At 31.5% G+C, this 27,966-nt stretch overlaps 1 protein-coding gene across 5 annotated transcripts; it reads right to left on the bottom strand.

The window, feature by feature from the left end:
- Positions 1–51: 51 nt before the first annotated feature.
- On the bottom strand, positions 52–27,933 carry LOC113401763 (uncharacterized). 5 transcript variants are annotated; one of them, XM_026641781.2, is made up of 12 exons: positions 27,435–27,933; positions 27,062–27,234; positions 25,811–25,906; positions 21,625–21,716; positions 15,401–15,510; positions 14,120–14,131; positions 12,481–12,664; positions 10,832–10,909; positions 9,208–9,362; positions 8,440–8,562; positions 5,823–5,913; positions 52–3,575 (listed from the first exon to the last, which is right to left on the bottom strand). In XM_026641781.2, exons 1-12 carry the CDS (start codon positions 27,600–27,602, stop codon positions 3,472–3,474), a joined length of 1,386 nt encoding a protein of 461 aa, XP_026497566.1. In that variant the 5' UTR covers positions 27,603–27,933; the 3' UTR covers positions 52–3,471. The 5 variants fall into 5 exon arrangements, with proteins under 5 accessions (XP_026497566.1, XP_026497568.1, XP_026497567.1 ...); XM_026641783.2 differs by lacking the exon at positions 5,823–5,913 and having other exon boundaries at positions 27,435–27,932; XM_026641782.2 differs by lacking the exon at positions 14,120–14,131 and having other exon boundaries at positions 27,435–27,932.
- Between the last annotated feature and the right edge of the window lie 33 nt (positions 27,934–27,966).

Here is a 27,966-nt window from a genome sequence, read left to right as displayed (position 1 = left end):
TTTTTCGTTTCGTCGCACATTGGAAAACAGGAAAATAATATAAACCCAAAATTTATTCATATACTTTTATTTTCGTGTTATTCTTTATAATTTGTATAGAAAAATGTGCAAATATAATGTGAAAATCTATAAAAACTTAATGCACATAAGCAAATACCATATTACAAATATTCTAAAATAAATTAAAACTATTATATACTTGCTATTCATGTACAATTTTAAAAGAAAATAGACATAAAAATTTCACATCTCCGTTTATCGTCCATTGCACTAACAATATAACTCAAATTAGAAATAATATAACATGTCAGTTCAAGTACCGTTAACAAAACAAAAAATCGTTCTAATGAAAAACTAAAATAATAACATTGTTCGTGACATTGTTAAAGCTCCGAGATCTATGCTAACTTAATAATTTACGACAGTAATACCCAAAGCAATGTTTTGATCAATACTTAAGTCGGTGGAATGATTAGGTATTTTACATATTCGAGTGTTTATTATAATAAAATACAAATTCAATTAGAACAGTCTTATACAAATCATATGTACCCAACAATATTCAAAAACTTACCATAGTACAAAACTTTCTATACTATAATAATTGATGTTAATCAAAGGTGTGATTTGAAAAAGAATAGGACGCGTTTGATTAAAGTTTATAATGTATTTAACATTTAGTATTTGTTGCTATTGCCAAGAATTTTATATCTTCTAAAATGACAATAGCACCAAATTATTCCATCTAAGGACTAACTACCCTATACATTAATAATATAGATAATAAGAAATTAAACTATCATAACCTATAACTAATCAATGAACACAAGATCTTGGCCAATGAAAATCCAAGAAAAGTTTTACTAACTATCGAATATTACTTTAAAGATTATACTACGGAATAGTTCACGTAGGTCTCGTGAAATTATCCTTGAATAAATACTTCAACGTATAAAAATGCTAACAGAATGATAAGGTACCTTAAATATGGCCACAGTTAGCCTTACGCGTAGCTGCTACACCACAACCACTAGGAATTCATAAATATATTGAGCTGCCTTTCGCATGACTATTAGCGAAATAAACTAGCATTAAAACTTACAAATTATTTTCATTCACAATCATATATTTATGTTTGTAAAATTTTTAATGCAAACAATACTCTTTATACAAACAAGCTGACTGTATCATACGAAAGCCTTTTGCTTTATTAACACAATTGATACGTAATAAAAGTTATACAAACATAAAGTGTTATGCACACTGCTGCACGCGTAAAAATAATCAGGCAGCTTAAACAATATACACAAAAAAATATATATTTACCTATTAACCTAAACAATTAGATGTGCTTAACACGTGCTCAATGTAGGTGTCATGAATGATGAATAAATATAAACATAGTATGACTTAGAGCCCGTTTTAGCACTCCTTATTAAATCTAGTTAGTATAGAAATAGTATGTCAAATTAAAAAAAAAATGAAGCACTTGAGTGCTGAACAAATTTATGAAACCCATTAAAAATTAATTTGGGACAAAATATAAAATTATATCTTCATTATGAAGTCACACCGGATCGCGAAATTAGAATAAATTTAAATAAAAAATATCAGTTATAATTTGACGTAAAGATATTTGAACAAAAACCGAAACATATATACTAATCAATTTCTATACGCGTATTTTGAAGCGATAAAACAGCCTGTACAAATAATCTACGTCAATAAGTTTATCAAAAACGTAAACGTACAACTAACATATTAAATGTATTTCGATACATCAGAAAAATGTATCAATATTATTTGAAATTAATACTATTTTTAATAATAAGAGATTTCACAATCAACTAGCACCTATAATTTATGTTAGAAGCATCGACACTTCCATTACTATAGAATTATAGACAAAACACCCACTTTATTTGTACTACATACAATAGACAACAAATCTCAAATCCTTTAATTCAAAACCATATTAATATTGTAAAAATTAAGTTGAATTTTTATGTAGCGCTGTAGAGTAAATTTTACATTTTTTCAGTCTTTTTTCTAAAATGAATATATAATCCGAAATACTTTGACTTTAAACACTTTCATTAATTCCGATACTTGTCTATAATATTGAAAATTCAACAAATATTTTTAGAATCTTACATGGTATGATATTTATATACTAAACAATAACATTAGAAAAAATACTGTTCCTGTTTTATCGAAGTCAAGATTAAAAAATATTGTTTTAAAGTTATATTATAATGAATAGAAATTTTGGCATTATGGAATACATTGATGATCAAATAAGCCAAAAAAAAAAAACATACATACGAGGTAGAGAAAAATGCAGTAGTGTAAGTTGTTTATAAAATAATTATTCTTTCAATATTGTAACGCGCTCTTAATGTGCACGTTCTATAACAATAACCTAGATATATTTACAGGAATGTTTAAAAGTGGTCAAATACGAACACATTCCAAATTTCCGTTCTAATCAAAAACGTCAACCGTTTAAAATAAAATTAAGTTTCGATATAAAAAAAAAATTTTTTTACTAATTAATATAGACTACAATTTGGTAAATTAAATGCATTAGATATATTTATAGGAAATATACGGCAATTAATTCAATTGCTCTACTGAATATGCGTGAAACATATTGTAAAAGAAAAATTTACTTTATTATTGACTTTTTCTCTAAATGTATTTTGTAAAGATTTCTGAACTTACGTAGCTAATTAGGTATATATATGTTGTAATTGAAACTACTTAAAAAATTTACAGAGAGCGCATATTTACAAAATATTTATGAAATTGTTTATCTTTTTTTTAATTTTTATATTCGTTGCTAATTAGTAACTTGTGGCATGACATGTGTGAAATTTGTCACAAAATTGTTCAGAAATTTGTTCGTAATATATTTTTTGTTAAATTCTGTTTGTAAGCTCAATTTCAACATTAATTGTAGATCATCGATTTAATTTAAGTTACGTAGATCACTACTATCACTTTCAGGATTATGACACAAGATCTATACGAATGATAATTTTAATTACTAATTTTCGATTGTTGTTCCTATATTTATATATGTTGTCGGAATATGATAAGAGATAACGTCAAATAGGTTTATTTATTTCATGCTAACATAAATAGTACAGATTATTATAAATAATCGATGGCATTCATATGCTGGCGTGCTGGTCACAACATATTTAATTGGAAATATCGAGTCGGAGGTTAAGTTTAAAATTCGTTACAGGTGTGAGTGTAATGTATAACTGCTATTTTTAAATTTGAAGTTTGACGAGAAATTTAAACCAAAAAGTACGTCTCTGCTCACATACAAGATTTTACATAACAGAGGGGTTGGCACGAATATCTCAAAAACAGCAGTCGATAGTGTGTGCGCGAACGTATGCATACGAGAACGGTGGCGCGCGAGGCGAGGCGGCGGTGTCAGGGCGTGGGCGGGAGGTGTCAGGCGGTCACTTGACGAGGCTGGAGAGCGAGCGGGACCTCAGTGTCGGAGTGCGTGAGGGCGCGACACACGCGCGCGCGCCGCGAGCGCCGCCGCGAGCCGCCTGCGCACGCCACACGGTACCGACACCACTCACACACACTGCACTATACTGCACAGGCGTCTGCGGGCTGGGGCTACGGTAGTGTTGCCAACTCCTACGGGGCGTTCCCCCTACAATACACTCCCCTAATTCTCGATTGAAAACCCCTAAAGTTTTTGTTGTACCCTGTTTGAGAGGTAATTTAAAATATATTCGAGTAGTATGAAATAGCTGTTGTATTTACGTCGGTGCATTTTACACGTTTACAAATATTAATTTATGATCTTATAATGAAAATGAAATTAAACAATTATTTCTTAACTTTTCTTTCGTCAAGTTAGTTTTTGTTAACTTTTCTTTGTATATTATTTTGCTTCTTCCTCATTTTCTTTTAATTCATTATTTTTAGCTTTTATAAATTTACACCCCGCCTCCCCTTAAAATCCTTTTACATAAATCTACCCTAATCATCATAAGATTTCCCCAAAATTTAGGGGGAAAATCCCCAAGTTGGCATCACTGATAGGTTATGCTTTTAACGAAAAGCATTTGAGTGAAAAAAATAAGGTTTTTTTACTTAATCGAAATACTAAAGTATCATAAATTAATTATGATGAATAACGACACTAATTTTTAAATTATTCATACTGATAATCAAAATTAATTTTTTTGAAATGAACAAAAATTGACTTGTTTATTAAATAACAGACGCCTGTATAGTATGGGTGTGGAACGTATATGTTAAATAAATATAAAACAAAAATCGTGCCAATAGAACACATGAACATACACATAAAACCAGTCGCATTTTAAAGGTGCGTCCAGATTAAGCAAAATAACACGTTATAATGCATCGTTCAAGAACAAGTTTATATTAATTTATATTATAAATACATGCACTTTAAACTCATAAACTAGTATATAGTCTACGTTTATAATTAAACGGTTGCTGCTGCAGCCATTGAAACGTCTTCTCGCGTCGATCGATCAAATCGAATCGAACAACGTCTACATTCATTTCAAACGCTTTGGGCACAAATTTTACACAATGAGACGTTACACGAGACAAGTTTTATAACATGTTATTTAATCTGAACGCACCGTTATAAACTCATGCCAAACTCAATGACATTCCTCAATTATATCAAGCTTCTTGAAAATAATCACAAATTAATTTATCAATTCATTTTAAATACTTAATAAAAATGTAATCGCTTTTTAATTTGTAATTATGGTAATATGATATTTAAGAGAATGCATTAAATATTTACTTAATTTAATTTCTATTAAATAAAACCCATAATATTATATGTATATATAACTATCGAACCAGAAAATATCGTCTATCAAGTTAATAAAAAACTAATATATAAATCGAGTTTAATTCTCGCAATAGCTAAAAAAAAAAATAATTTTGTTTTACGTTTCATTTTTAAGCTTTTAACTGAAATTAAACTTTGCCTATAGTATTTTACTACGACGAAACGGCAATAAATCAAGCATACTGAAAATCATAATTTGAAAGAAGAAAAAAAAACTGCTAAAATAATACTTTTTTACCTTTCTGTTTTGTCCCTATCGTTCGCCCTTTTATTTCTAACTAATTATTTTTATTATTTAATAATAATAATAAACGTTTTTGTACGTAAAGCGAAAAAGAGAACGACATAGATAACACAAGTTTCCAAACGTGCAACACATGCAAAGACAAAACTGATAGTGACATATCATGCGTAAGCTGAAGTAAGAGAAGCGTCCCCTTTGCCCGTTTACTGTGTTACGGAAGCTGCGAAGGCATTTCCTTTTCGGCTCATATTTAATTACTCTATAACATATCGTACAATGAAAATTATATTATAACATTAGGTACAGACGAAGCGTTCTTTGCGAAATGTGAACGTTTGAAATTCGTCATCGTTAAATGGCGCGTCGGATGTAATCCCATTCGCTAAAACGCTCTGTCTGGAAGCGGTATGTACAAGAACGAAATCGAAGCAGATCGCAATGGCTAATTCATCAAGTCGCACCTACGCTGCGACATCGTGCAACGAAACTCGAAGCCGCCGGCCGAAACGGAAACGCCACCCGAGACCTCCCGCAAGCTTAACACAGAATCACAGTACCGGTGAGCGATTCCGATTCAAAACAAAAATTCTAGGCAGGCGACGAGCACGTAGAGAGCGGTGCTCTCGGCGGGCTGCGCGCAGCGTGCGTGCGGGGGCGGGGGCGGGCGCGGGCGCGGGGGCGAGGGCGGGGGCGGGGGCGTACTTGCGCGCGGGCGGGCCGCGTCCAGCGAGGCGGCGGGCTGCAGGAACCACTCGGAGCGCGTCCGCATCCGCGCCCGCTGCCGCTCGTGCACCTACGCACCGGTCGCCCGGACACCGCCCTACCGTTACCCTCACCGTGACCGCGCTCGACTCCATATAAACAACTGTATGGGCTGTGATATCACACAGAGTGCTCTCGTTTCGCCTCTATTTGTATTTATTGGCTACGTGTTGCTCGTGTATGTCAGGCGTGTGACGTTAAGCTATTTTTCTTTATTAATACTTATTCTACTACAATCACGATGTAAGTGTTATCGTTGATCTTGAATATGAAATTAAAATTTACGAGCAATAACATTAGAAAGTTACTCATTGTTCGTTCCGTTTCGCTCGCAACGAACGTTTAATTGCAAAAACACATTGTTTCAATGAAACCTCGAGGGCTTATGAACTCATACAAAATCTATCAGAAAACAGACTATAAAACTATAAAGAACTATCAAAACCCTAATCTTAAATATTGTAATGTTTTAAGTTAATCAAATTTATCTAAACATTATTATTATTCTAAATATTATAATTTATTTATCTATCTGTGTAATTAAAAGTTTACAAAATCATAGTCTCTCACCTCGCTCCATACCCAGTTGTTTATATAATCAGACGAGCTTTATTTACAGATCCATTTGATATATACCAATATACATCGTGTTATTTACAAATTGTTATGTATTACCGTTTAAATATTTTAATAAAATTACCTATCGTTAAAACATCGATATTACTGATTCGTATAAATCTAACTATTCAAATCTTCCCACTTAACAAATAGCATACCTGAGTTACTTTGGATAAGCGTTATCACATTAAAATGAAACAAATATTAGGAACATTAGTAAGTTAATCAATTATAATTAGTAATTTTTAAAAGTTAGGTTAAACACCTCTAATTAAAAAAATATAAAAAAAACCATTACCTTCGAAAAATATATACCAAAATATTACTAATATTTTTGAAAAGTAATATACACAACCGCAAATTGACAATCGTCGTATGACCAATACGTTAAAAAAATATACTATAACAATTTTCTATCAAAATAATTTAAAAATTCAAATGTTTAAAATTATGGCTTTTCACACAAAACCTTACAATGTCGCACATCCTCTATCTAACTATTAATTTCACACTTTTTAAATATTAAGTGATTAAAACGTACTAACACACATTTTTGCTTAAATACCTTCAAGTGTAAACATATATTTTACATGCAATCTTAAGAATGAACCACTGAAAATATTATTTATTTTTATTCAACGTTAAAATATTTTTACTCTAAACTATATCGAAATAACATGAACGTTCTATAATTTCAAACCATATTTTATCACACCACCGCTTAAAGTCTGTTCACTCATGAAGGTGCGAACCTCCACGTTAAATTATCGGAGTGCATTAACAAATATAGTATATCTGTATATTTTTCACCGTATTTATCCTTATAGTATATACCAATGGAAAAAGAAATAAAGATAAACAAACCTTCGATTAACGTATTTACTATTACCTCAGCCATATTGTACACCACAAACAGTTCTTGGTTAATGTGCCTCTATTTATAATACAACATTATTCCACTTAATATTCACTTTAATTTTACTGCCAAAGTTTCGATAACAACTTCGTCGGCGATCAAAAAACTGTTATTTCGAAAATCCATAATGTATATAATATATTATTCAAGCTCTCGACCAATGATATAGCGTCAATTCGACGTCAAATGTTGTTTGTTTGGTTTTGTCCTCTTGGGGTTGTAGTAGACTATACATCCATCTCACTCACACAAAGACTTCTCTTACAAGCACGAGCGTCACTCTGCTAATGCACACCGATACTCTATCGGGGAGGGGCGCGCCTTCGTGAGTCAATAGATCCACAGCTACCAGCGTTGTATCATGGATATTTAGTTAAACACTGATTTATCTTTGTCATCACTGATTTAACAATCGTGAGGAGACAGCATTTCTTTACTAATCACCTCTACAGAACATTGATCAATCCATTTTTTAAAGATAATTATTAAAAAAAAAAAAAAGGTATTAAAAAAGTTCTGTAATTAGTAGTAATACTTTTCCAAAATATAACTTTATATTATATATAATAAAATTTGTATTTAAATATGGAATTTAAAATAACTTAAAGATATTGTCAATGGTTCATACTCGGTAGTGAGAATTACAAGAAATAGACAAGGTATGCTTTATTCGGTGTCTGACTACGGGTGTTTAAAGATCAAAACCTCATCACCATCGTTTTAAGAACAACCAATCCTTTAGTGTGCGCTAGAATTCAAACATACATTTTATACCCTATGTATAATAACAAGTAAGAGTAATAAATAATTATATATATATAATTATGATAAAATCGATAAGTTTTTTCTCGAACTTGGGATATTAGTATGAAATAGTTAATAAAACAAGACTACGCTCAAATGTAAAAACCAGATCTGTAAGAAGGGAAAAAACCTCATTCACGAAAGTGGGCTCATACCCAAAAAATATAGTAAATTTTTTTGTTTAAATTAAGTGAGAAATTTCGAAGAATATTTTCGTACCTGCGGTAAGTAGGAGAGGCTCTTTGTGCTCTCTGCGTACTTGTTAATGGCACGCAGTTCCTCTAGCGTCATGTGCGGGCTGGAGTTGCTGCGAGACGACTGCGATGATGAACTGACGGAGACCTGGAACCCGTCATTTAAACCTATTTGATCCTATTGCGTCTTATTAGCTATGAAATAGTACTGCTAGGCGAGGTATGCTCTAGTTATGGTGGATTTGGAACTTATTTGAACGACATCAGGTCATTGACAACTATCTTTATTCTTTTAGAACCAGTCAGGTATAACCTTAACTAAAACATCTTCCCCTTTTAATAAACATTAAAAATAAACTTGAACAAAACATGTTATACACACAAAATAAAAACTTAAGTACTAAAGTGATTAATATAACTAAAACTTAGTCTTCTTCGAGGTTCGATAGATTAAAATTTACTTATAGGCTAGTACCAAAACGTAACATACATAACGTACCAATGTCAGGTGTAAATGTAAAAATCTCAGTAGTGTTTAACTAAATTAGAATAAATATTAAGTACCTATATGCCGAAAACAATATCAGCGGGATTGATAGCTCAAAAGTAAGCAAATGTTAAACGCCATTATCTGATTGTCAATTTTATTGATCAAGTGATACATTGAACCCATATGTCGTTTCCATACTGGTCGTCTCCTTTAAACATAAAATTGACAATCGCTATGAAATTTTGACAGGATTATGTCCATTGAATTGTTTTATCATTAATTTCAAATGTATAAAAGGCGCACCTTAAATACGCTCTCTTCGAGCGAGATAGAGAGACGTGTGCAGGAGTCCAGAAGGCTGTGTTCAGGAATGATGCCCAGTCCAGTACCCGCTCCCGTTCCGCCCACGGCTCCCATCAGAGCCGGCATCGACTGGCACTCCTCAGATTTTGATAGACCTAATTTGATCAAAGTAATTTTCAATAACCGAATTATAAAATTATCTTAAAGCACATTCCATCCTTTCCAAAAATAACTAAACCCATTTATATAAATCTAAATACATAATTAATATAAAACGAGTTTAAATAAAATCTATTTAAACGGTACTTTAACGGAACTTGGAAATACTAATTTTATTGATATAAAATTTTAAAACACAAAGGTGATTTTAATAATAATTTTAAAACGAGTAAAAAATATATATCATTGTTTAGCTATTCTCTGTTACGGATAAAAACAGTTCATCGACCCTAACCTAACTTTTACACAAAGACCAATGGACAATTGTGTGAAAATCCTCTCAATTACAATTTACTGTTAATAGATCAAAAGGAGAGGTAGGAATGTAACAAAAATATATTTTTAAATTAAATAATTTGTACCATTTGTAAACAAAAACTATTGTGATTCATATACATTATTATTAAGCTGTACTATTTACTACAAAGAAGGTCTGTATTTGTAAATTAGTTTCCTAAGTTAATAGTTACAATGTGCTACCGATTTTCAACCTTATTAATAATATAACTAAGTGATAAACGCACTACAAAAATGTGATGTTATTTAAATACCCAAAACTTTACGACTCACCAAAAAATAATTTATTTATATCGAATACTTTACAGAGCAGATTTGTTTACGAACTTAAACGATTGTTGCGACCTGCGGAAGATTAGCGACCTTAAAAACACTATTGGATTTGATAACCATCAAATTTGGTCACTAGCCAAACCTACCTAGTTACAAAAGATACTAAACGCCACCTGCGCACGATCGCATCACAAATGCTATCATTGTGCTGTGCAAACCTTCTACAAATTCATTGTTTTCTTTTAATCTTTAGTACCTACTAGTTTCCGCCCGCAGATTCGCCTGCGTGTGGAGGGGGGGGGGGATGGGTCACAACTCACATGTTAGGTACCCTATGACCCTTTCTTTACCCCTCACGATGTGCATGCGACATTGGATGGTTCATGATAATCGGTTGAGTAATTAAGACGTGAAAGCATGTAAACAAACTCACTTTCGCATTCATAATAATAGTAAGGATATTTAGAAGAACGTACGATTCTGATATGCTTTTCAAATTATAAGAAATCATCATAATATAAAATAAAAAACCTTTGATAACAACTCGGCTTTTCTTGATCGACTTGGACAACGCCCTCTAAACGCTGACTCACATTATATAATTTGGCAAAATTACCTTTTATACAATCAAGATATTCGTCAATACAAGGCAGCGATAAGCTGTAATACTTAATACTGTTTCTAGCATTTTATCATCGATAACTAAACAGGACGGTTCCGGAATCAAAACAAAAACTTTATGACAAGCAAACTTGACAACGTAAGCACATCTCATCAAGTATTTAACTGTAGAAAGATTATTGCACACCTTGACTTGTTTATATGGTTTCCTTACCTTCTAAATTGAACTTGTTACCCCAACGGTCGCATTCACACTGAAGCCATGTTTTTTCTGCTTCTAAAGACAGCTGCCCTGTAAACATTACGATACCTTAAATATCATGTATGGAGATATTTCTTCGTTAAATTATAGAATCCTTACTTCAGGGGTAATTCTACAAACTTTAAGAGTAATAACATCCAGATTCTATTGCGATCCAACTTTGCCCGAACCACAACTGCATCCTTGTATTAGTAAAATAAGAAAACGGTTAAAATGCAAAGATTACGTTTCGAGTTATAATTGAGATAGTGTTAATTTGTTACGAAAATAATCAGGTAATATCAGGTAATTTTCTTTGAAAACGATCTTATTTTACCAATTTTTCAAATAACAATTGATAGTCCCAGAAAATAGATCTTTAATTGGGAATTTCAGCTCAATTCCGGATTTTTTTTTTTTTAAATTACTTTGGAGCATGTATTTAGAATTAGATTTTTTTTCAATGATCTCAAAGTGTTGCTTCCTGTCCTCCAGAATCCTGAACCAAAGTTGTAGAACTTTAAATTTTCACAAAAAAATATAACATCAATAATAATTGATGTTTGTCAGACTGAAATTAAAGTAAATGCCATTTATGGCAACGAAAATATTCATCCCGTTTAAACGTTTTATCCATTTATCACGAGGGATTTAATTACCAATTAAAACCGACCAATTAATTTCGAGAATAATATATTTAAAGAAGCAATAAACGTTTCTCGAGAAAATTGCACCGAGTGTCGGGTTCAATTAATCCACAACAATTGCCACAACTGGATTTGATCTCGAGGTTATTAACTCGTTAATTGTGATGTCCCAGAATGTTTTAATACGAGTTTTATTAATTGTAAGCCAATGCTACTCGTATTCTCACAACAAACTCGTCGGTTTCACTTCGGGTAGCTTTTTGTGAACCGCCATCATTTCTCTCGTGATTTCGTGATCGAAAGCAAAAGCGGACCGAGAACTGGTTTTTATTATTAATTACTTCGATAAAACTTTACAAAATTCATTCGTGTCAAATTCATCTCTTAACGATATTATTATTTAATAAATAACTTTAATAAATACTCTCTTCAAATTGAAATTAGTAATATATGAATTCAAAAAACCTTTTTCTAGTACTTTTGAATGTATTATTAAATATTATTCATGATTGTCTATGAAAGTGGGTTAAAGAGCAATGGAACTATTTCTTTAACTCGACTTTCAACGAGCTGTCTTTGTCAGCGCTTTTTTACGTCTTTATAATATTAATTAATAATTAACAAAAAAGATAACGCCGCGAGCATCCTCCTTGCTACAACTTATCCTATTAGCATAGTTAAAGATGGCATTGAAACATTGACAAAACATTAGATATAACCACTTAGGCTTAGTGGAGATACAATATTTTCATAACTAAAGGTAATTTTTTGTCACAATCAAAGTGTCAAGTGTACGAGTGCTCGCCTCATGAAGAGGCCATTTGAACTTGATTTGACCACACTGCTTCAATGTGGGTTGATGGATACAATTCATGGCAACACATACAGGTTTCCTCAGAATGCTTTCCCTTCACCTCCGAGCACGAGATAAATTATAAAATATCAGCAATATATTAGAATATTTGAGGAACGTACTGGCATACGCCTCCTGGTCGCGGTGGTGTCGAGGCGGCGGCGGGTCCCGGAACGAGCATATCCACTCGTCTCTCACACGTAATATCCGACCCGTGACACGAGCGTAGTACTCGTAATTCTCCCTCCCGAACAGGTCGCCCGCGCTGAACTGCTCAATCAGTTGTCGCATAATGCGGGTTGCCACCTGTTGCGATTACATTTTTACATAATTTTTTATATATATATTGCTTTATAATATTCATACTCTAAAATATATTGAAATACTATATATAGAAGCGTTAACTTATATAAGAATGAAATTGTTTGAATAAACAGATTTATATAAAAATAAAAAGCATAAATGTTTTCATGGTATAAAAAAGCGTAATGTATTTTAACATACATACATAAATATATATATGACATCACCGAATACCTTTAAAACATTATAAACATATAATAAATCTGATGTTATTTATTGATATATCTTGTTGTTTCAAAAGTGGTTCTATCAATGTCCATTAAAATTTCCTTTAAGAAATCGATCTAGATAAATGCCTCTTGTAGTATTAATCACAAGTCTAATATGATGATAATCAGAAGGACACCTGATCGATTTTAACCATGGCGGTCCTTCTCGAGCAAGACTGAGCAACTGCGTGACATTGCACAAGTGTGCGTGCAAAAGCAAGTGCATTAAGGCTAATATACACATATATATTAATATTATCAAAATAATTCAATGAATTATGATATAGTTTATTTAAAATCGATTTTGAAGATACCAATATATTTAATTCCTAGATTGAATGGGAAGATTTTTAAGCCATGCATGATGCAATATGATAATTCAATGATAAGCAGAATTCCGACGCATACGAGGCGAAAAAGTAACATCAAATAAAAAATTACATCACAGACAACTTGTATTTTAGGTCACTAGGTTTTTTGAACAAAGTCCCTTGTGGCACATCAGACTATCACTTCTAAAACTTAGTGAGAGCTGGGCCGAAATAAATGTCAGGCTGACCGTCTTGCAAGCAATTATTTTGACCATAATTGTGCCGCAATATATTTTGATGGAAAAGGACTTGAAAAATACTATTTACTAACACGATTATATTCTAGAAGTTATATTGTATATTACGAATAGCGAAATGCACATCATTTCAACCTGATGTACCAATGGAGACGACAATTCATCACCAGAAATCTCATCTCATCAATTCTGTAAGAAGTATAAGAAATTATTTACGTCAATATCATAGTTACGCTAATTATGAGATCTAATATTTTACATCCCTTGTGTCTCCATATTTTGGCTCGGTAACCTCTCAAACCGAAATAACACAAAGCTTTAGCATAACAAATTTTACGACATATGAAGCATCGTTAAGTCGCTTTCTATTCACTAGAGATGAGTCAAAGCGACATGGGATATGAGTAACTAATTCAATTAGTGAATCAAGTACTTATCTACGGAATGCCGGGGGTCGGATGACGCGTCAAATAAAAAAAAAACTGAAATACGATCGTGAAACATAACTATTCTACGCGTAGATATTAAAAAAAAAACTAATTATAATTAACAAATGTGCTATAAGACGGAAATGTGAAATATAAGTTAAAATAAATTTTAATGTGCAGTGTTCATACTTACGGAGACTTCAGCCTTTCGCAGCAAAATTTAAAGATTTTAGTAAGCGAATATGAAAAGCTATTTACAATTACAAACTGACATACCTTACATATACATTATTATTTATATTTAAATAGTCAATGATAATTTGATTATAAACAATACCAAAATAAATACCAAGTAGATCTTGCCCCACCCCAACCCTTTCAATGGTATTCAACGTTACGAGACAATATTAATATATTTAATAAAGATTTTTTTTACCATTGTAAACTTCTGATGATTAAAATTGTGAATAGAATTTATTAAAACCCGTTATATACAGATAGTTTAATACTGGTAAAGAGCTGTTTACAGATTTGCAAAAAAAGACTTAAAAAAACGAATAGGTACTGAGGAACACCGAAAACATACTAAATTTCTTGAGTATATTTATGTACATCAAATGTATCATTAGATAGTATACATTTATGTATAATTGTATAATATGTGTATCAAAATGAAGCTTATCTTTTATCAGATTATTTCATCCATTGCCATTAACTTCAACGTTGTAAATTGAATTGTATTCTGTCTGATAAAGCGTACGGTATGATCTCGGCTCGCTGATAACGATGCCACGAGATTAGCACTGCGATGCAGTGACACACTAAGAATAAACACGTACTTTTGCAGTAAACTCTTTGAACGATACTTTATAATGTACATCTTATGTCAATGTATAATCACGAAACGTTCAAACACTTTGGGTCCCAATAAGATATGTACTTTATTAATGAATACATATATATTTATATATATATTTTTTTATATTCTTCCACTTTTTATTGATTGATTGATTATTCCATTTAGTGTTTTTATTTTGATTCTTTTGACTCCTTACTTGTTTTGTTTGAATAATACATAAATTAATACCATGCAATAATTTAAGTGTTAATTTTACATATAATATTTTAACGCTTGTAATCATCGCATACATACATATAAATTGATACACACCCACAACCAAACCAAAAGTCAAAATACAATACACTATTCTATCAAACTCCCACACTATTCTATCAAAGATATAATATTCATAATCTACATTATATTACCCGGTCAAGTTTCGAGGTACGTAAACGTACACAACAAATTCGATCGACGAGACCATTTCAAATCAATCACATAATATCTTTAAATTACATTACAATACACATATTTAAGTCACGTGGTAATGCATTATCCACTTAAGTCGATAACTGCATATAACGATATCAAAGCGCTATTCAATTGCAGCGGAACAGAGTTAATATGACCGACCTTGAATCTTTGTACATCCTCCATTGTAGCTGTCTTCCCATCGGACACGCACGAGTGGAAGAACGACGGTGCCACCGACACGCCCAGGGCTTCTGATGTCATTCCTGTGCCTATAAAACACGGGATATGGGTTCGTTTGAAACATTATTGTGCAACTGTGATGATGTAAAAGAAAGTTTAACCAAACAACCGTTGCCTTTATGCGGGTATATTGCAAACGAAGTTTAATTAAATGTTTCTTTTAACTCTTTTATCAATATCTTACTGAAACAGGCGTTGGGATGAGAATGCATGAGACACAAAGGAAGTTATTTAATAATTTTATACATAAATTTTCTGCATTTGCTTTTCTATTTACACATCATCACGGGTTCAAACCCGCCAAGCACAACTGCATTTCATGTGCACAATTTGTGCTATAAACGCATTCATTCAGTTCATGCTATGAGTTGTGGGAAAACATCGTGAGGTATAGGTAGATAGATGGAAGTCTGTCATCACGTGTATCCACCCACTAATTCGAATTTGAACAGCAACGTGTAATAAAATCAAACCCTCCCTTCAAAAGAACTATTACTTTATTTACGTTTACTGGCAATAAGCTGATTTTACGCAAATTTACCGACATTTATTTAAATGATAATAAAAATAAAATCCTTTCATTTCGTTTCATAACACACTTGGATTATTAGACAAGTTGCAAAACGGTAAATACCACTCAAGCTGTCGACGTAATTTCGATTTAAATTTTAATATTGTGATTTGGATATAGATCGTTTGGTGCTATTTTAAAAGGAATACATTTCTTTCAGGTACAGTTAGAAAACTTATCCGTTATCGAAATCAAGATACATACATACCTACTTAATTTAAGAATTTCGTTTTATTCGCATTACAATTGCAGGATTTCATTGTGAAACGATAACCGTTTCGGAATGTGTGTGCTAACAAAAACACAAACCCTGATAAGGAAACATATATTTAAATTTTTAATGCAAATGATATACTTTTTTTTTTGTTACCAGCACGAATAATTGTTCTTTTTGTACCGAATGGTTGTCGTTATACAATAGTTCTCATAATTTTGATAGATTTTATGATGATAAAACGTATTTGCATCATTATTCATACATACCTTGATGGAATTATTTTTAATTCAAATTTAATGATGGTTGATTTTATTTTATATAAGGTATAACAGGTTATTCGGTTTTACTCGTAACATTTTGACTATGTAATCATGCATATTTACGTTATTCGTTGCCGTTATAGTTACTAGTCCGCTCTTTAGGCTCGTAGGGCGTAGTCAACAGTCTATTTCTTTTTTATATATATAGAGACGGATAGACAAAGGGGCCGGGGGTAAGTGGTAACAACTTAATACAAATAAAACTATACAACTATGTATAAATAACTATTAAAATTGGACTGGTGATTGCTGTGATTAGCTAATTTAACACTACAAAATTTCCAGCTTATATAATATAAATATACATATATAAGTATCATTATAATACAGTGAATGTTTTTAACCTTCTCTGTAAAATCAAAATACCGCAGCGACGTTAGCTTGATTATCAAAACGATCTTGTATAATTAACAATTCAAAGGTGCTTGTAAAAAAATAATTTATATGTAACATATTTCGGTTTAATTTGATTATTATTTGTGCGTGATTATGACACTCAATCTAAGCTATACGAAATCAATGAACTAAGTAATACCACCTTTATGTAACCATCACTGACATTTTAAACAGAATGCCACCCAATGCTATAAGCGAGTTAAAAGGGGGATAGAATAACACAGTTAATGGAGCGTTGAACATGGCGTTGCGTTTGCTTGTGTGAAAACGCTTTTATAACTGAGTAAAATAAACGTTATAAATAACTTTATTTTCTCTAATATTATATTATTCAGCCGAAAAAAAAAATCACAAATATTTATTACTAAGGAAATATAACAACATTTTACTTTACAAAATACAACTATTTTAATCATTGGATAAATTGTTACCTCGTTCTTTTGGGTTTTTTTTTTTTTACCGCGGCTTTTGAATGTTCTAATAATACGATAATGTTTCATCAACTCAAGCCTAATATGTTTGAAGAAGTTTTATGTTTAAAAAACTGAAAAATAACATCCTAAGTCAAGTGAGGAATCCCATACTATTACGGATATAATTTTATAAACAAGTTTTGGATACTTGAAAATTACAAGCAGTTTAATGTATGAAATCAAGTCCCAAACAAGTAAAAAAATGCTCCTTAATTGTTCAAGATATATTACAACTGAATTTTAAATAACAATCTGTAAGGTTAACTATTCAAATAACAACAAATATATACTAAAACTATTTTAGTAAAGATAGTTTTTATAAACTGTTACCCTAAATTGTATTCATTGTCCTTCTTATTAGTACAAATAAAAAAAAAAAAGAGGCTAGGTTTGGGTTGAAAAATTGATGTGAATTCGGTAGGCGGTACGATAATTAAGCCTGTAATCTCGACCGTACCGTTCAATCTCCATCGCGACTTCTCCATCGCACGTGACATTGGCGAAATAATCTGTGCCCTCTTGGCACAAATAAAAGACAGAATAAAAAATAAATAGGCGGTACGATAATCGACTTGTTATAAGTTAATTAAAAATTGTAAGAGTACCTAATGTCTGTTTCCTGGTGTTTTCTTGGAGAGGACGGTACAAGTTTAATCGAGAAAATAAAAATCATTACTTATTTCTCCTAGACGGTTATACCGACTTCGATGTTACGAGGTAATAATATCCATGGTTACGAGGTACCCTATCTATAGTTAGAGGGGCATTAATCTTGTACTGTATCGTTTGATTTCCTTTTGGTAGATGTATTTAAATACCACTGTACAGTAATATCAACTTAATCAAATGATATAAGAATTAAACAATAGGTTGGTTTAGCACAAGACCCGAAAGATTTGGCGTCAGATAAGAGGGATAAATCCAGAAATGGATTGATATAGATTGGCAATGATACCATAGCATTACAAACCAGGAAATCCAATCAAATAACCTAACCTAGAAAACGTTTATGTATATCTGTCGACTTTCTGGCTAAACCAATATATGTTTGAAGCATGGTATTGTAACAAGGATTTAATCAATACCTAAACTAATAACAAAACATATATTGAATACGATACAAAACAACTAAAACAACAACATAAAAGGAGAACTTGTTTTACAAAAACAAAAGTCATTTTAAAATAAAATTGTTAATTTAAATGCAATCAAATTCAAGTAAAGAATAATATAATTTAACCATTGTAACTAAATACCTAATTGAAAAAGATAATTACACAGCACGTCGAGTAAATTAGCAAACTCGTCCGTGATTAATTCACGTTTTATTTATAAAATAAAAACATACCTATGATAGATCAAACAAATTAAAAAAAAAAATCCTTAAGAACCCGTTTATACATTAAGTTTATCTTTACTTATGAAATCGTTTATTAATACTATTAACCCACAGCCAAACAAAAAGAGAGCTAAGAAAAAAATATATACCCTAGATTTATGTAATAAAGTAAGCACCCGCAAAGTTTTTTTTTTTGTTGTAAATTGGGCTTACTTTGTTTGAATTTTACACGCTACAAATACGAGGCGGTACGTTTATTAACTATTTATTTATAAACCCGCATTGGAGCAGCGTGGTGGAATATGCTCCATACCTTCTCCTCAAACGGGAGAGGAGGCCTTAGCCCAGCAGTGGGAAATGTACAGGCTGATTATGTTTTATGTACGTTTAAAGCGGGTACGCCGAGCATATACATAATTTACACTAAGTATAATGATATAATCGAACCGAGCGATCTGACTGCCCGTAGTGTAATACGTATTACCGCACGCCCGACGACTTCCGTTCATCCGTTCAAATAACTCATAACATATATAAAATTCTAATTGTATAGTTTTTGTGAAACCTGTAAATTACTATGCTCTTAAATATATACATATGGTACATATACTTTTTTCTCATTTTTTACATGTACTATGAATTCGATAAACATTTTCAGCTTTTAAAATTACTTTTATTATTTTATATTAGCCAGAAGGCTATTCCAACGCGTGAGGCAATTTTAAACATACTTCTGAAGATACATATCGTACTTAGTAATCTTTTGAACGAATGCAACAGTGCGATTATTTTATAGTAAGTAAATTGTTACTGGACTAACTACTACTAAAACCTATATAACTAAAAATATTTTTTTGGCGACGTTCATTCGGTTAATGTCAAAAGTCAAGACCAACAACTATTCTCAAATTACATTGACATAATATATGTATATGTATGTTTAAAAAAATGTTACAGCCTATGCCTAATTTCCGTCCTAAAAATATGTTACTATAATGTAACTTAACCTATCACAAAAATATCAAACTGATTTTTTGAGATTTTGTGTGAATCTAGAAAAAAAAAACAATCAAACTTACTTGTTTATAATATTGATATGTTTTTCATAAATTGTATTGAGATGAATATAAGATTTGCAATATATAAATTACGTATGAATAATGACTTTAATAACAGCGCTGCGATGAATACTGACTGCAAGACTAATTTGCAACAAAAAATAAAAACAACTACATACATACTAATAAAAATAAAATTAATAATTTTTCTTCGAAATGTACCTAAAACGTTTGAAGATCTAAAGATATTATTCGCGCCATTTTGCACGGCCATGACATAGTATTTTTTTTTTAAGAAAACAAAAATAGTTTTTTCCGAAAGATGCTTCATAATATCCGCTTTTGTTAATAATGTACCATTAAATATATCAACATCCTTTACATAGAGGCCGCAAAGATATAAATTATATTTTGTGAAACATTATTTTCATTACAAGAAAAATGAATGTAGGTAGACTAATAATAGTCTTTTTTTCGACCGGAAATTCACGTCGAAAATAAAAATTATTCGATTGAGAAATAAAAAATCCGTCTAGATTATTTCATCGTTGGCATATCTGAACTTTTCAGAAATTATCAAGTAAATTTCGACCTATTTTTAAACCTATAAATGTCATAATTATCCTTAAAGTGTTAATAAATCCAATACTTTAGAAAAAAAAACTAGTTAATTTCCTAAACACAAATTTGAAACAGTCTATGAAATTAAATGACGTAAACAAAAAAGACAAAAGCAACTGAATGAATTTATAACATAAATAAGGAATTGTCCACGCCGGGCGAGTACGTGCGGTGCGGGTGAAATAACAATTGTTGTCTCTTTTAGTACGCACACGCAATAGATGAACTAATTAGAATATTTGATTTGGCAACGGTATATATTCAAGTGCTTGACCCATAAAAATGTAAGAACATCCGGTTTTTGTCGGATGTCGGTACTTCTGAACTTGCGTATCATAAATTTAGCACCTGTTCGAATTTTAAAAATTTTTTTTAAAATAGTTATTTCATACGAAAAACAATCATACATTTAACTCGTCTGAATTTAACGAATTTGTCGTTAGGAAGTTTAAGGGTATTACAGAAATGAAAAAAAAGGAAAAATATCCAACTGCGCAGTCTCAGCTACGTGATAGCTTAGCAGAAAGACCTTACGATTTCTAAGTAGGTCAACCACGACATTAAGAGGGCCGGCAACTCGGGCGTCTCGGTTAGATATTAAATAATCGCACAATGCCCGCTCAGCTTGTAGCTGAAATTGTTGCATCAATAGACGGAGCGCCCACGCCGACACGGATAATTGGCAAAATTAAACTAATTATTTTCAGTTCCAATGAACCAGTGGAATGCATCCTTTTTCTGTCTGCTAGACCGTGTTATAAATGAAAACACGCAATCAACGAACTGAGGCGGGTTATTTGTAACACATCTTTCCCGTCTTGACTCTTCAGATATTGAAAAGAGTTAAGCGTCTTATTATCATTACGCGGTACTTTGTTTTATTCTTCGTATATATTTAAAATTAAGAAGAGAAATGTTTATTGAAAAGAAAATAGCCGAAATGGACCCGTAGTATATAGTAATATATTACGTCAATCTTAAACGAAGATTCAGAATTCAAATCCGAACACTGGATTTTCATGTACTCGTGAGGAAACCAATGTGTCGGATGAGAATCTGCTATATGTATATCGAACAACCCGAACTGAGAAGTAATCCGCAAATGGAGAGGACTTAGGCGCGTGGGACACTAAGAGTTTATAACTTACCAGCTTTGTCAGCGTTAGATGCCATCACCCGAAACGTGCCGAAGAGTAGTACCAATAATCTCTGCGTGCAGACAGGCAGTGACAATAGCAACCTGTTAACAACAAACAAAAACATTTATACAAGACTACATAATATGTATCTAAACTAATAGATAGAACACTTGGTAGTTTGCGAATGCGAACCCAGCCAAGCGCCACTAAAGTCAAATCAAATAAATCAAAATACTCTTTATTGTACACCAATAAATACATACATTAGTCACGTTCAAGGGAGACGCACAAGAGGCGGCCTTATCGCTAAAACAGCGATCTCTACCAGGCAAGCTTAAGGTAGACGAAAGAAACAGCGATAAAGTCCAGTTACTTAAATAAAAAAACGATTCGTTTTGCTCATTGATGTTTACAATAATGTAATTAAACTCAAGCTTCTCTTATACATTTACCCTACTATCCGTTATTCGTAGCCTTCTGATCAGTACGGTAGCTTCTGAATAACGGTATCAAAACCGATAGTTTCTTCAAAATACCGGGCTCTAGTTTATGCGGTTTATTGTAACGTCGTGAAGTAAACTGCATGACTGTGTCGGAAGGAAATCTGATGTACCTATACTCTATTCCAACCATAACGGTAAAAAAAAAACAAATAAACAACATTTGACAGCAAATCGACGCGATAGAATTGGTCGAGAACTTGATTGATCTATGATATTCACTATGGATTTTCGAAAAAACTGCGTTTTGAACGTCGACAAAACCGTTATCGGCATTTTGGAAATAAAATTAAAGTGGAAATAAGTGTTAATCATAAACTCTTAATAGTGCACAACATAGCTGTTTTATTAGCAAATCGCATGAAATACTTAAATTTAAGGTTTGTTTATCTTTTTTCCTACTTCCATTGGAATAGGGTACATATACGTATATATTTCTACAAACCCAGTGTAGCAGCGTGGACGATTAAATTAAAATCCTTATACAAAACTGAAGGAAACAATTTTTACGCCTCCACTTGCTTCTCAGTAATATCTTAGTATATATAATTCTAATGGACGTAAGTATTTTCACTAAAATCTTCCTAAGCAACTGGACCGATTTTTATGTGTTACTTTGTTTGTCATGCTATCATGATATATCATATACGTTCTTTTATAAGAACGTATATGGACCGGTATGGACCGTATCTCTCTTTTTAAACAAAAACAATAATAATTATATAATTCTTATTTTACTAGGCAACTAGTTTTATATAAATCTATAAAGTTTTAATACTAAGATTTAAAACAACCTCATAAAATGCATTATATAAAACTTATCATTTACTCATCAAAATTTAAATATTTGCATTCGGCTTTTTTTTAATGAAATACATTAAAAGGCAGACTAATAATATCATCATAATTCGACGTCCGACGATTACGAGTATGATCGTAGTGACCCCATTTTAAAAGGAAAATTAAAACATAAACAAGAGGCCAACGACCGACGTTCTCTATCAGAGTAATCCCACACAATATTTCGCTACACGAGAAGAAACAGGGATAATAATTGGATAATAACGATGAATTATGAAACGAATATAACGTAACATGACGGCAAGAAAACTGTTTCTATTTTAAAAACATAATTAGACACATACTGTAACAAATTTAAACCAAAACTGTTTCACTTAAATCTCTGTGGTTTGTCTACTAAAATTTTAATATCGATACATATTTCAAAAATGGAAGAACAACGTGTTACCATAAGAAAATCGATGTGGTTTTTAGGAACTTCTTCGTTTTGAGAAGTACATTATTTAATTTGCTAAGTGATAATGTAAAAGATTTTTTTTTAGTATAAAAAATGACGAATATTTTATTCGAATGTATAATTTATGCACTTTTACTTTTATTGAAATGAAATAAAAATTAACGTAAATATATTCATAGGAATGAGTTACACTCGTTGCGTGATTGTAAATGCTATGCTATGCTTCCGTATATATTTGTTTTCCCTTTTAATTTAACGAACATTAAACTGTCACTAACATTATTTAAATAATGTAAATACAAAGGTAATTAAAGGTAACAAAAATCTATTCAAATGCTCAAGAATACATGTTCCAAGTTTTCAAAGCATAATTTACAATTTAACAAGTTTCATTAGTTCATAAACTGTAATGATTTTTGTAATCAAACAATTGGATATTGTCAAATCGATTCTCTTTTTATTTAGTACTTTTAATCAATTAAATTATTTAAATTAAATTCAAAATAATCAGCTGATAAGTGGACAGTCTTCCTTTCATTTAATTATAATATAATATGAAATCAATTATTTTGAGTAAAGGAACATTGTCCTTTTTTAAAAGCTAGAATAATGGCCCGTGGTAGCGTCGGATCAATGTGCATTTTTTTCAATATGCATAAAGCTATGTAATTTGTTTTTGTATTTAAAGATAACTGATACAACATATTTATATTAATAACAAAAGTATAGCGATCTATTTTCCTGTTAGGTATATTTTGACTCAACGTATTTTGCCATCAAATTTCAACAATGAAAATTACTCAAAAATATAGCGAAAGTGTAATATATCCTATATGATTCAAGAAAAAAGATAACCAAAATAGGTAGAGTTTTATTAGAAAGTTTGCAGAAGTTATATATAACTTATTGCAACTGTCAAAGTTTACGCGGCACAAATATTTTTGAACTTGCATCATTTGGTAATTAGATTATCTTATTAAAGAGAACCAAGCGCACTCACATACAATGCCATCTGTGTGTTTAGGCTTAAGTACGACGTTTGTTTAAGCGGCGGCGGACATGCCGCAAGTGGTTTTTTTTTCCCATTTTGCTTTAGTTATCTGCAGGGTCTAATGGCTAACTTATAAACCTACAAGATACCAGGGATGTAGATTCAAATCTCGTGTCAGAACAAAAACATATTTATTTCAGCAAATATTCATAAAATTAGAAAATTAGCAGCTAAAGGCTTGGAAGTTGGCAGGGCCACATTCCTAAACCTCGGAAAACATATAAAGCCTCTGTTGTTCCAAGGTGAATACTCTTAGGCAAAGGATCTCTACTTTAAAAAAAACGACCTTGAACTTATTCCTCATAGTTCCTCCAATGAGGCTTAGACACGTTTGTCATACGAACATTTCAAAGACAATTCTCGTTATTGTTAGTAGATTTATGAATAGTTTTCATAGATACATTAATTCCTACAATAAAATCTTCAATCGTTGTACGAGTGGTTAATATATAAATGGATATATGTCATATGATAAGTCTAAGCAAGTATGACAATCAGCGCGAAATAATGAGCCGCATCAAAATTCTTATAAGTAAACACGCATTGTTTTGCCATACTGTCTAATGGATGTGACGTTCAATACCATCTCCCATTGTGGTGAACAATGAAGTTGGCTCCATTGACAATGTCCTTTAAATAAGTACAAGAAATATGTCCACAAATTTCTTCCATATATTTTTATATCAGTAACTTAATATGGCTTAGAAATACAGAGAAAGCTATCATACTTAAATGGAAATAACGCTTTACTTTTCAATATGAGTTCAATGAAATAGTCGTTTTTCACATTATGACCAAAATAGATAAATAATTCCTAACATTTACTCATCTATTGAAATATGATATATTATGTTGAACAAGTAGGGCAAAATAAATTCAATCTTTAGCCATAATCTGTTGAGGCCAGAATAAAGATCCCAAGGAAACAAATTTAATAACTACTGGAATGCCATTGTGCAATAAACTGTCTTGTGTATCTTTGGCTTTATACATTTCTATATTGAGAATTTTATGCTGCTGCTTTAGTCTCTCTGCTTAAATAAATATATATGTTTCTGTTTCTAATATAATATGCTTACTATAATTTTCAGCTAAATATTTTTGATTCCCCAATATCTTTACTATATTAAAAATTAATATCTTTTATAGCTAAGTAGTGTATATTATATTTTAGAAATATACATATTTGTTTACATACTAATCATATAAGATATAAAGAAAAAAATATTTGGTGTCATCATCAAACACTTGACGTTATTGTAAAATATTGATTATTACATGTTAATGTATCTTATTTAAATGAAACATTACTTAATTTTAGTAATAGTTAAACATCGTTTGAAACTATAAGAACATTACAAGGTTCTATAGTATAAATTCACTCACCGTCTTATAGCGTCAACTTGTTGATCTGCAGGTAGCTCCACTGCCGTAAACAGATGCATTTCACCTTCACGACCGAACACTCCACCCGGGATTTTTCTAGAATAAAAATTAATAACTCTGTCTGTTTCATGCTTAAACCACTACCGATGAAGATGAAATTTGGTATGAACATAGTTACCCCTCAAAGGGTTAAATGGATGTGACAGTAAGTGTGATTTAGGTAAAGTTTTATAAATTTTGCAAAGATAAAACCGCAGGTAAAACTTGTATCTATTAGATAAACTTGATTTGATTGATTACATTGTTATCTATTAGTAAAACAAAGTATATAATATATAATTGTGTAATTTTGTTGAATTATTTTCATTCTATTAGATAATTGCTTATGTAAAAATATAACAAAAAAATATAAGATGGGTTTATATACTTTTTATAATGAGAATCCTGACCAACCCTACAATGTGCCCATGAGTTTGAAATAATATTAATCATAAATTGTAAACTTTGTATGCATGCAATTGTAATTTATATCATATCTATAATAATATTCTAGTATCAAAGTAACTTTGTGTTACGCTTTCATGGCCAAAAAACTAAACCAAGGAAGTACCTAGGCTACTGTTTTACACCTAAACTTAGAATGCTTTCTCCCTCCCACCTCCAACATGCATAGTATTAAATAAAATATGTATCTCACTTAGTGTTTAAGCTATTGTGTAGGGATAAGAGTGGTTTAGATCCCTATAAATTTCCTGTTTTATAAAGAGTAGGGTACTTCTAAGTGATATACATTATTAGATATTTTTGTGGATGTGTACAAGGTTACAAAGGTAGAAAGAACATAACATCTTAGATCTTAGGACTGGTCAACTGCCAGAAGAGACATTTTTAAGACATCTTTGTAATGCACAAGGATGTGCTAAAAGATGAACACACTATCTATTCCCTTATTCCTAAAATTAATGGCATGACAATTCAACATAATTAGAATGAATTATGATGCAAGATTTTAAGTGTTATCCAAGACATGGGAATGTTAAGATATATATATTACAGAGTCTGTTTGACAGAGAAACCCAATTTATATTAACCTGATCTGAAGTTTGAATCCAGGATCTCACTCTGTTATAAGTTAGCCACTATAAAAATGAGCCATTCAATTGTTTTCTAACTAATAAAAGATTAATTGTATTATTAAAAAAAATTTTAGATCACCTATTAAATCAACAATAAGTGAATAAATGAACTTACCTAAGAAACTTCTTGAGTACACTGGCAATAGTATACACAGAGTAATTATCCACATTGACTAGACGACCAGTCTGTAAGAAATGTATAAGCTTTTTCATGGCTCCTTGATGTCCAGGAGCGCGAAACACATCGCGCCGCAGCGGTGCCTCTTTATTCAGCTTTAATATCAGTACCTATTGAAATAATTATTTTTGTGTATTCCTTAATATATTACACTTAACTAGAAAAAAAATAAGTTAGATTTTTATACATGTTTTTTTTAAATATTAAACAACTAAAAAAACATAAGACGTATATTGAATCGGTCATTGAAGATCTAGACATCGGAATAGTTAAAACTACTTTAATTGAAAAACATTGGATAGATACTAACAAGCAAAGGGCCCGGTATGTCATCCTTGCAAACTTCGTGCAGGGGAACACCGAACTTCACTTTTTCAAGTCTCCTCGGATATGGCAGAGAATTAGGATGACCACAAGATGTAACCACATTGCTTAATGTAGCAGCTCGCCGGTGCATTCGCCTCGCCCAGTTGCTCATTTTGTACTTTTCAAATAACTATTCAACCAACCCAAACCATGAAACTGTTTAACGGGTTAATTTGAGGCTAGCATTTTGCGAACACTTAACTCCACTAATTATCCTTTAATCCATGAGCGCAAATCGTTTAACTTTTTATCGTTACTTAAAGTAAATCTGATTTTTATTTTTGTTTTAACTCCACCTCCATTTTTACGAGATGGAATACACTTTCTGTAATTCACGAAGATTGACTCGCTCGATACACAAGCAAATGAACAATGTCGATTGTCGAATATTCTGCCACTACCCTATTCCTGATTGTAATGAACTATGCGTATTGTATCCGACTCTGTGGCTGTCTTCTTACTTGTTTGTATTTTAT

The sequence above is a fragment of the Vanessa tameamea genome, chromosome 20 (genome assembly GCF_037043105.1).
Source record: "Vanessa tameamea isolate UH-Manoa-2023 chromosome 20, ilVanTame1 primary haplotype, whole genome shotgun sequence".
In the NCBI taxonomy this organism is placed as follows: Eukaryota; Metazoa; Arthropoda; class Insecta; order Lepidoptera; family Nymphalidae; genus Vanessa; species Vanessa tameamea.
The sequence above is the reverse complement of the archived record's forward strand: the minus strand, read 5'-3'. Positions and strand labels throughout refer to the sequence as shown.

Coding starts and splice junctions, on each gene's coding strand:
- LOC113401763 (XM_026641781.2), bottom strand. CDS start 27,602: ATGAGCAACTGGGCGAGGCGAATGCACCGGCGAGCTGCTACATTAAGC. Junction 25,907..27,061: donor GTACTCAAGAAGTTTCTTAG/GTAAGTTCATTT, acceptor TTTTTATTCTAG/AAAAATCCCGGGTGGAGTGT. Junction 8,563..9,207: donor TCGAAGAGAGCGTATTTAAG/GTGCGCCTTTTA, acceptor GACGGGTTCCAG/GTCTCCGTCAGTTCATCATC.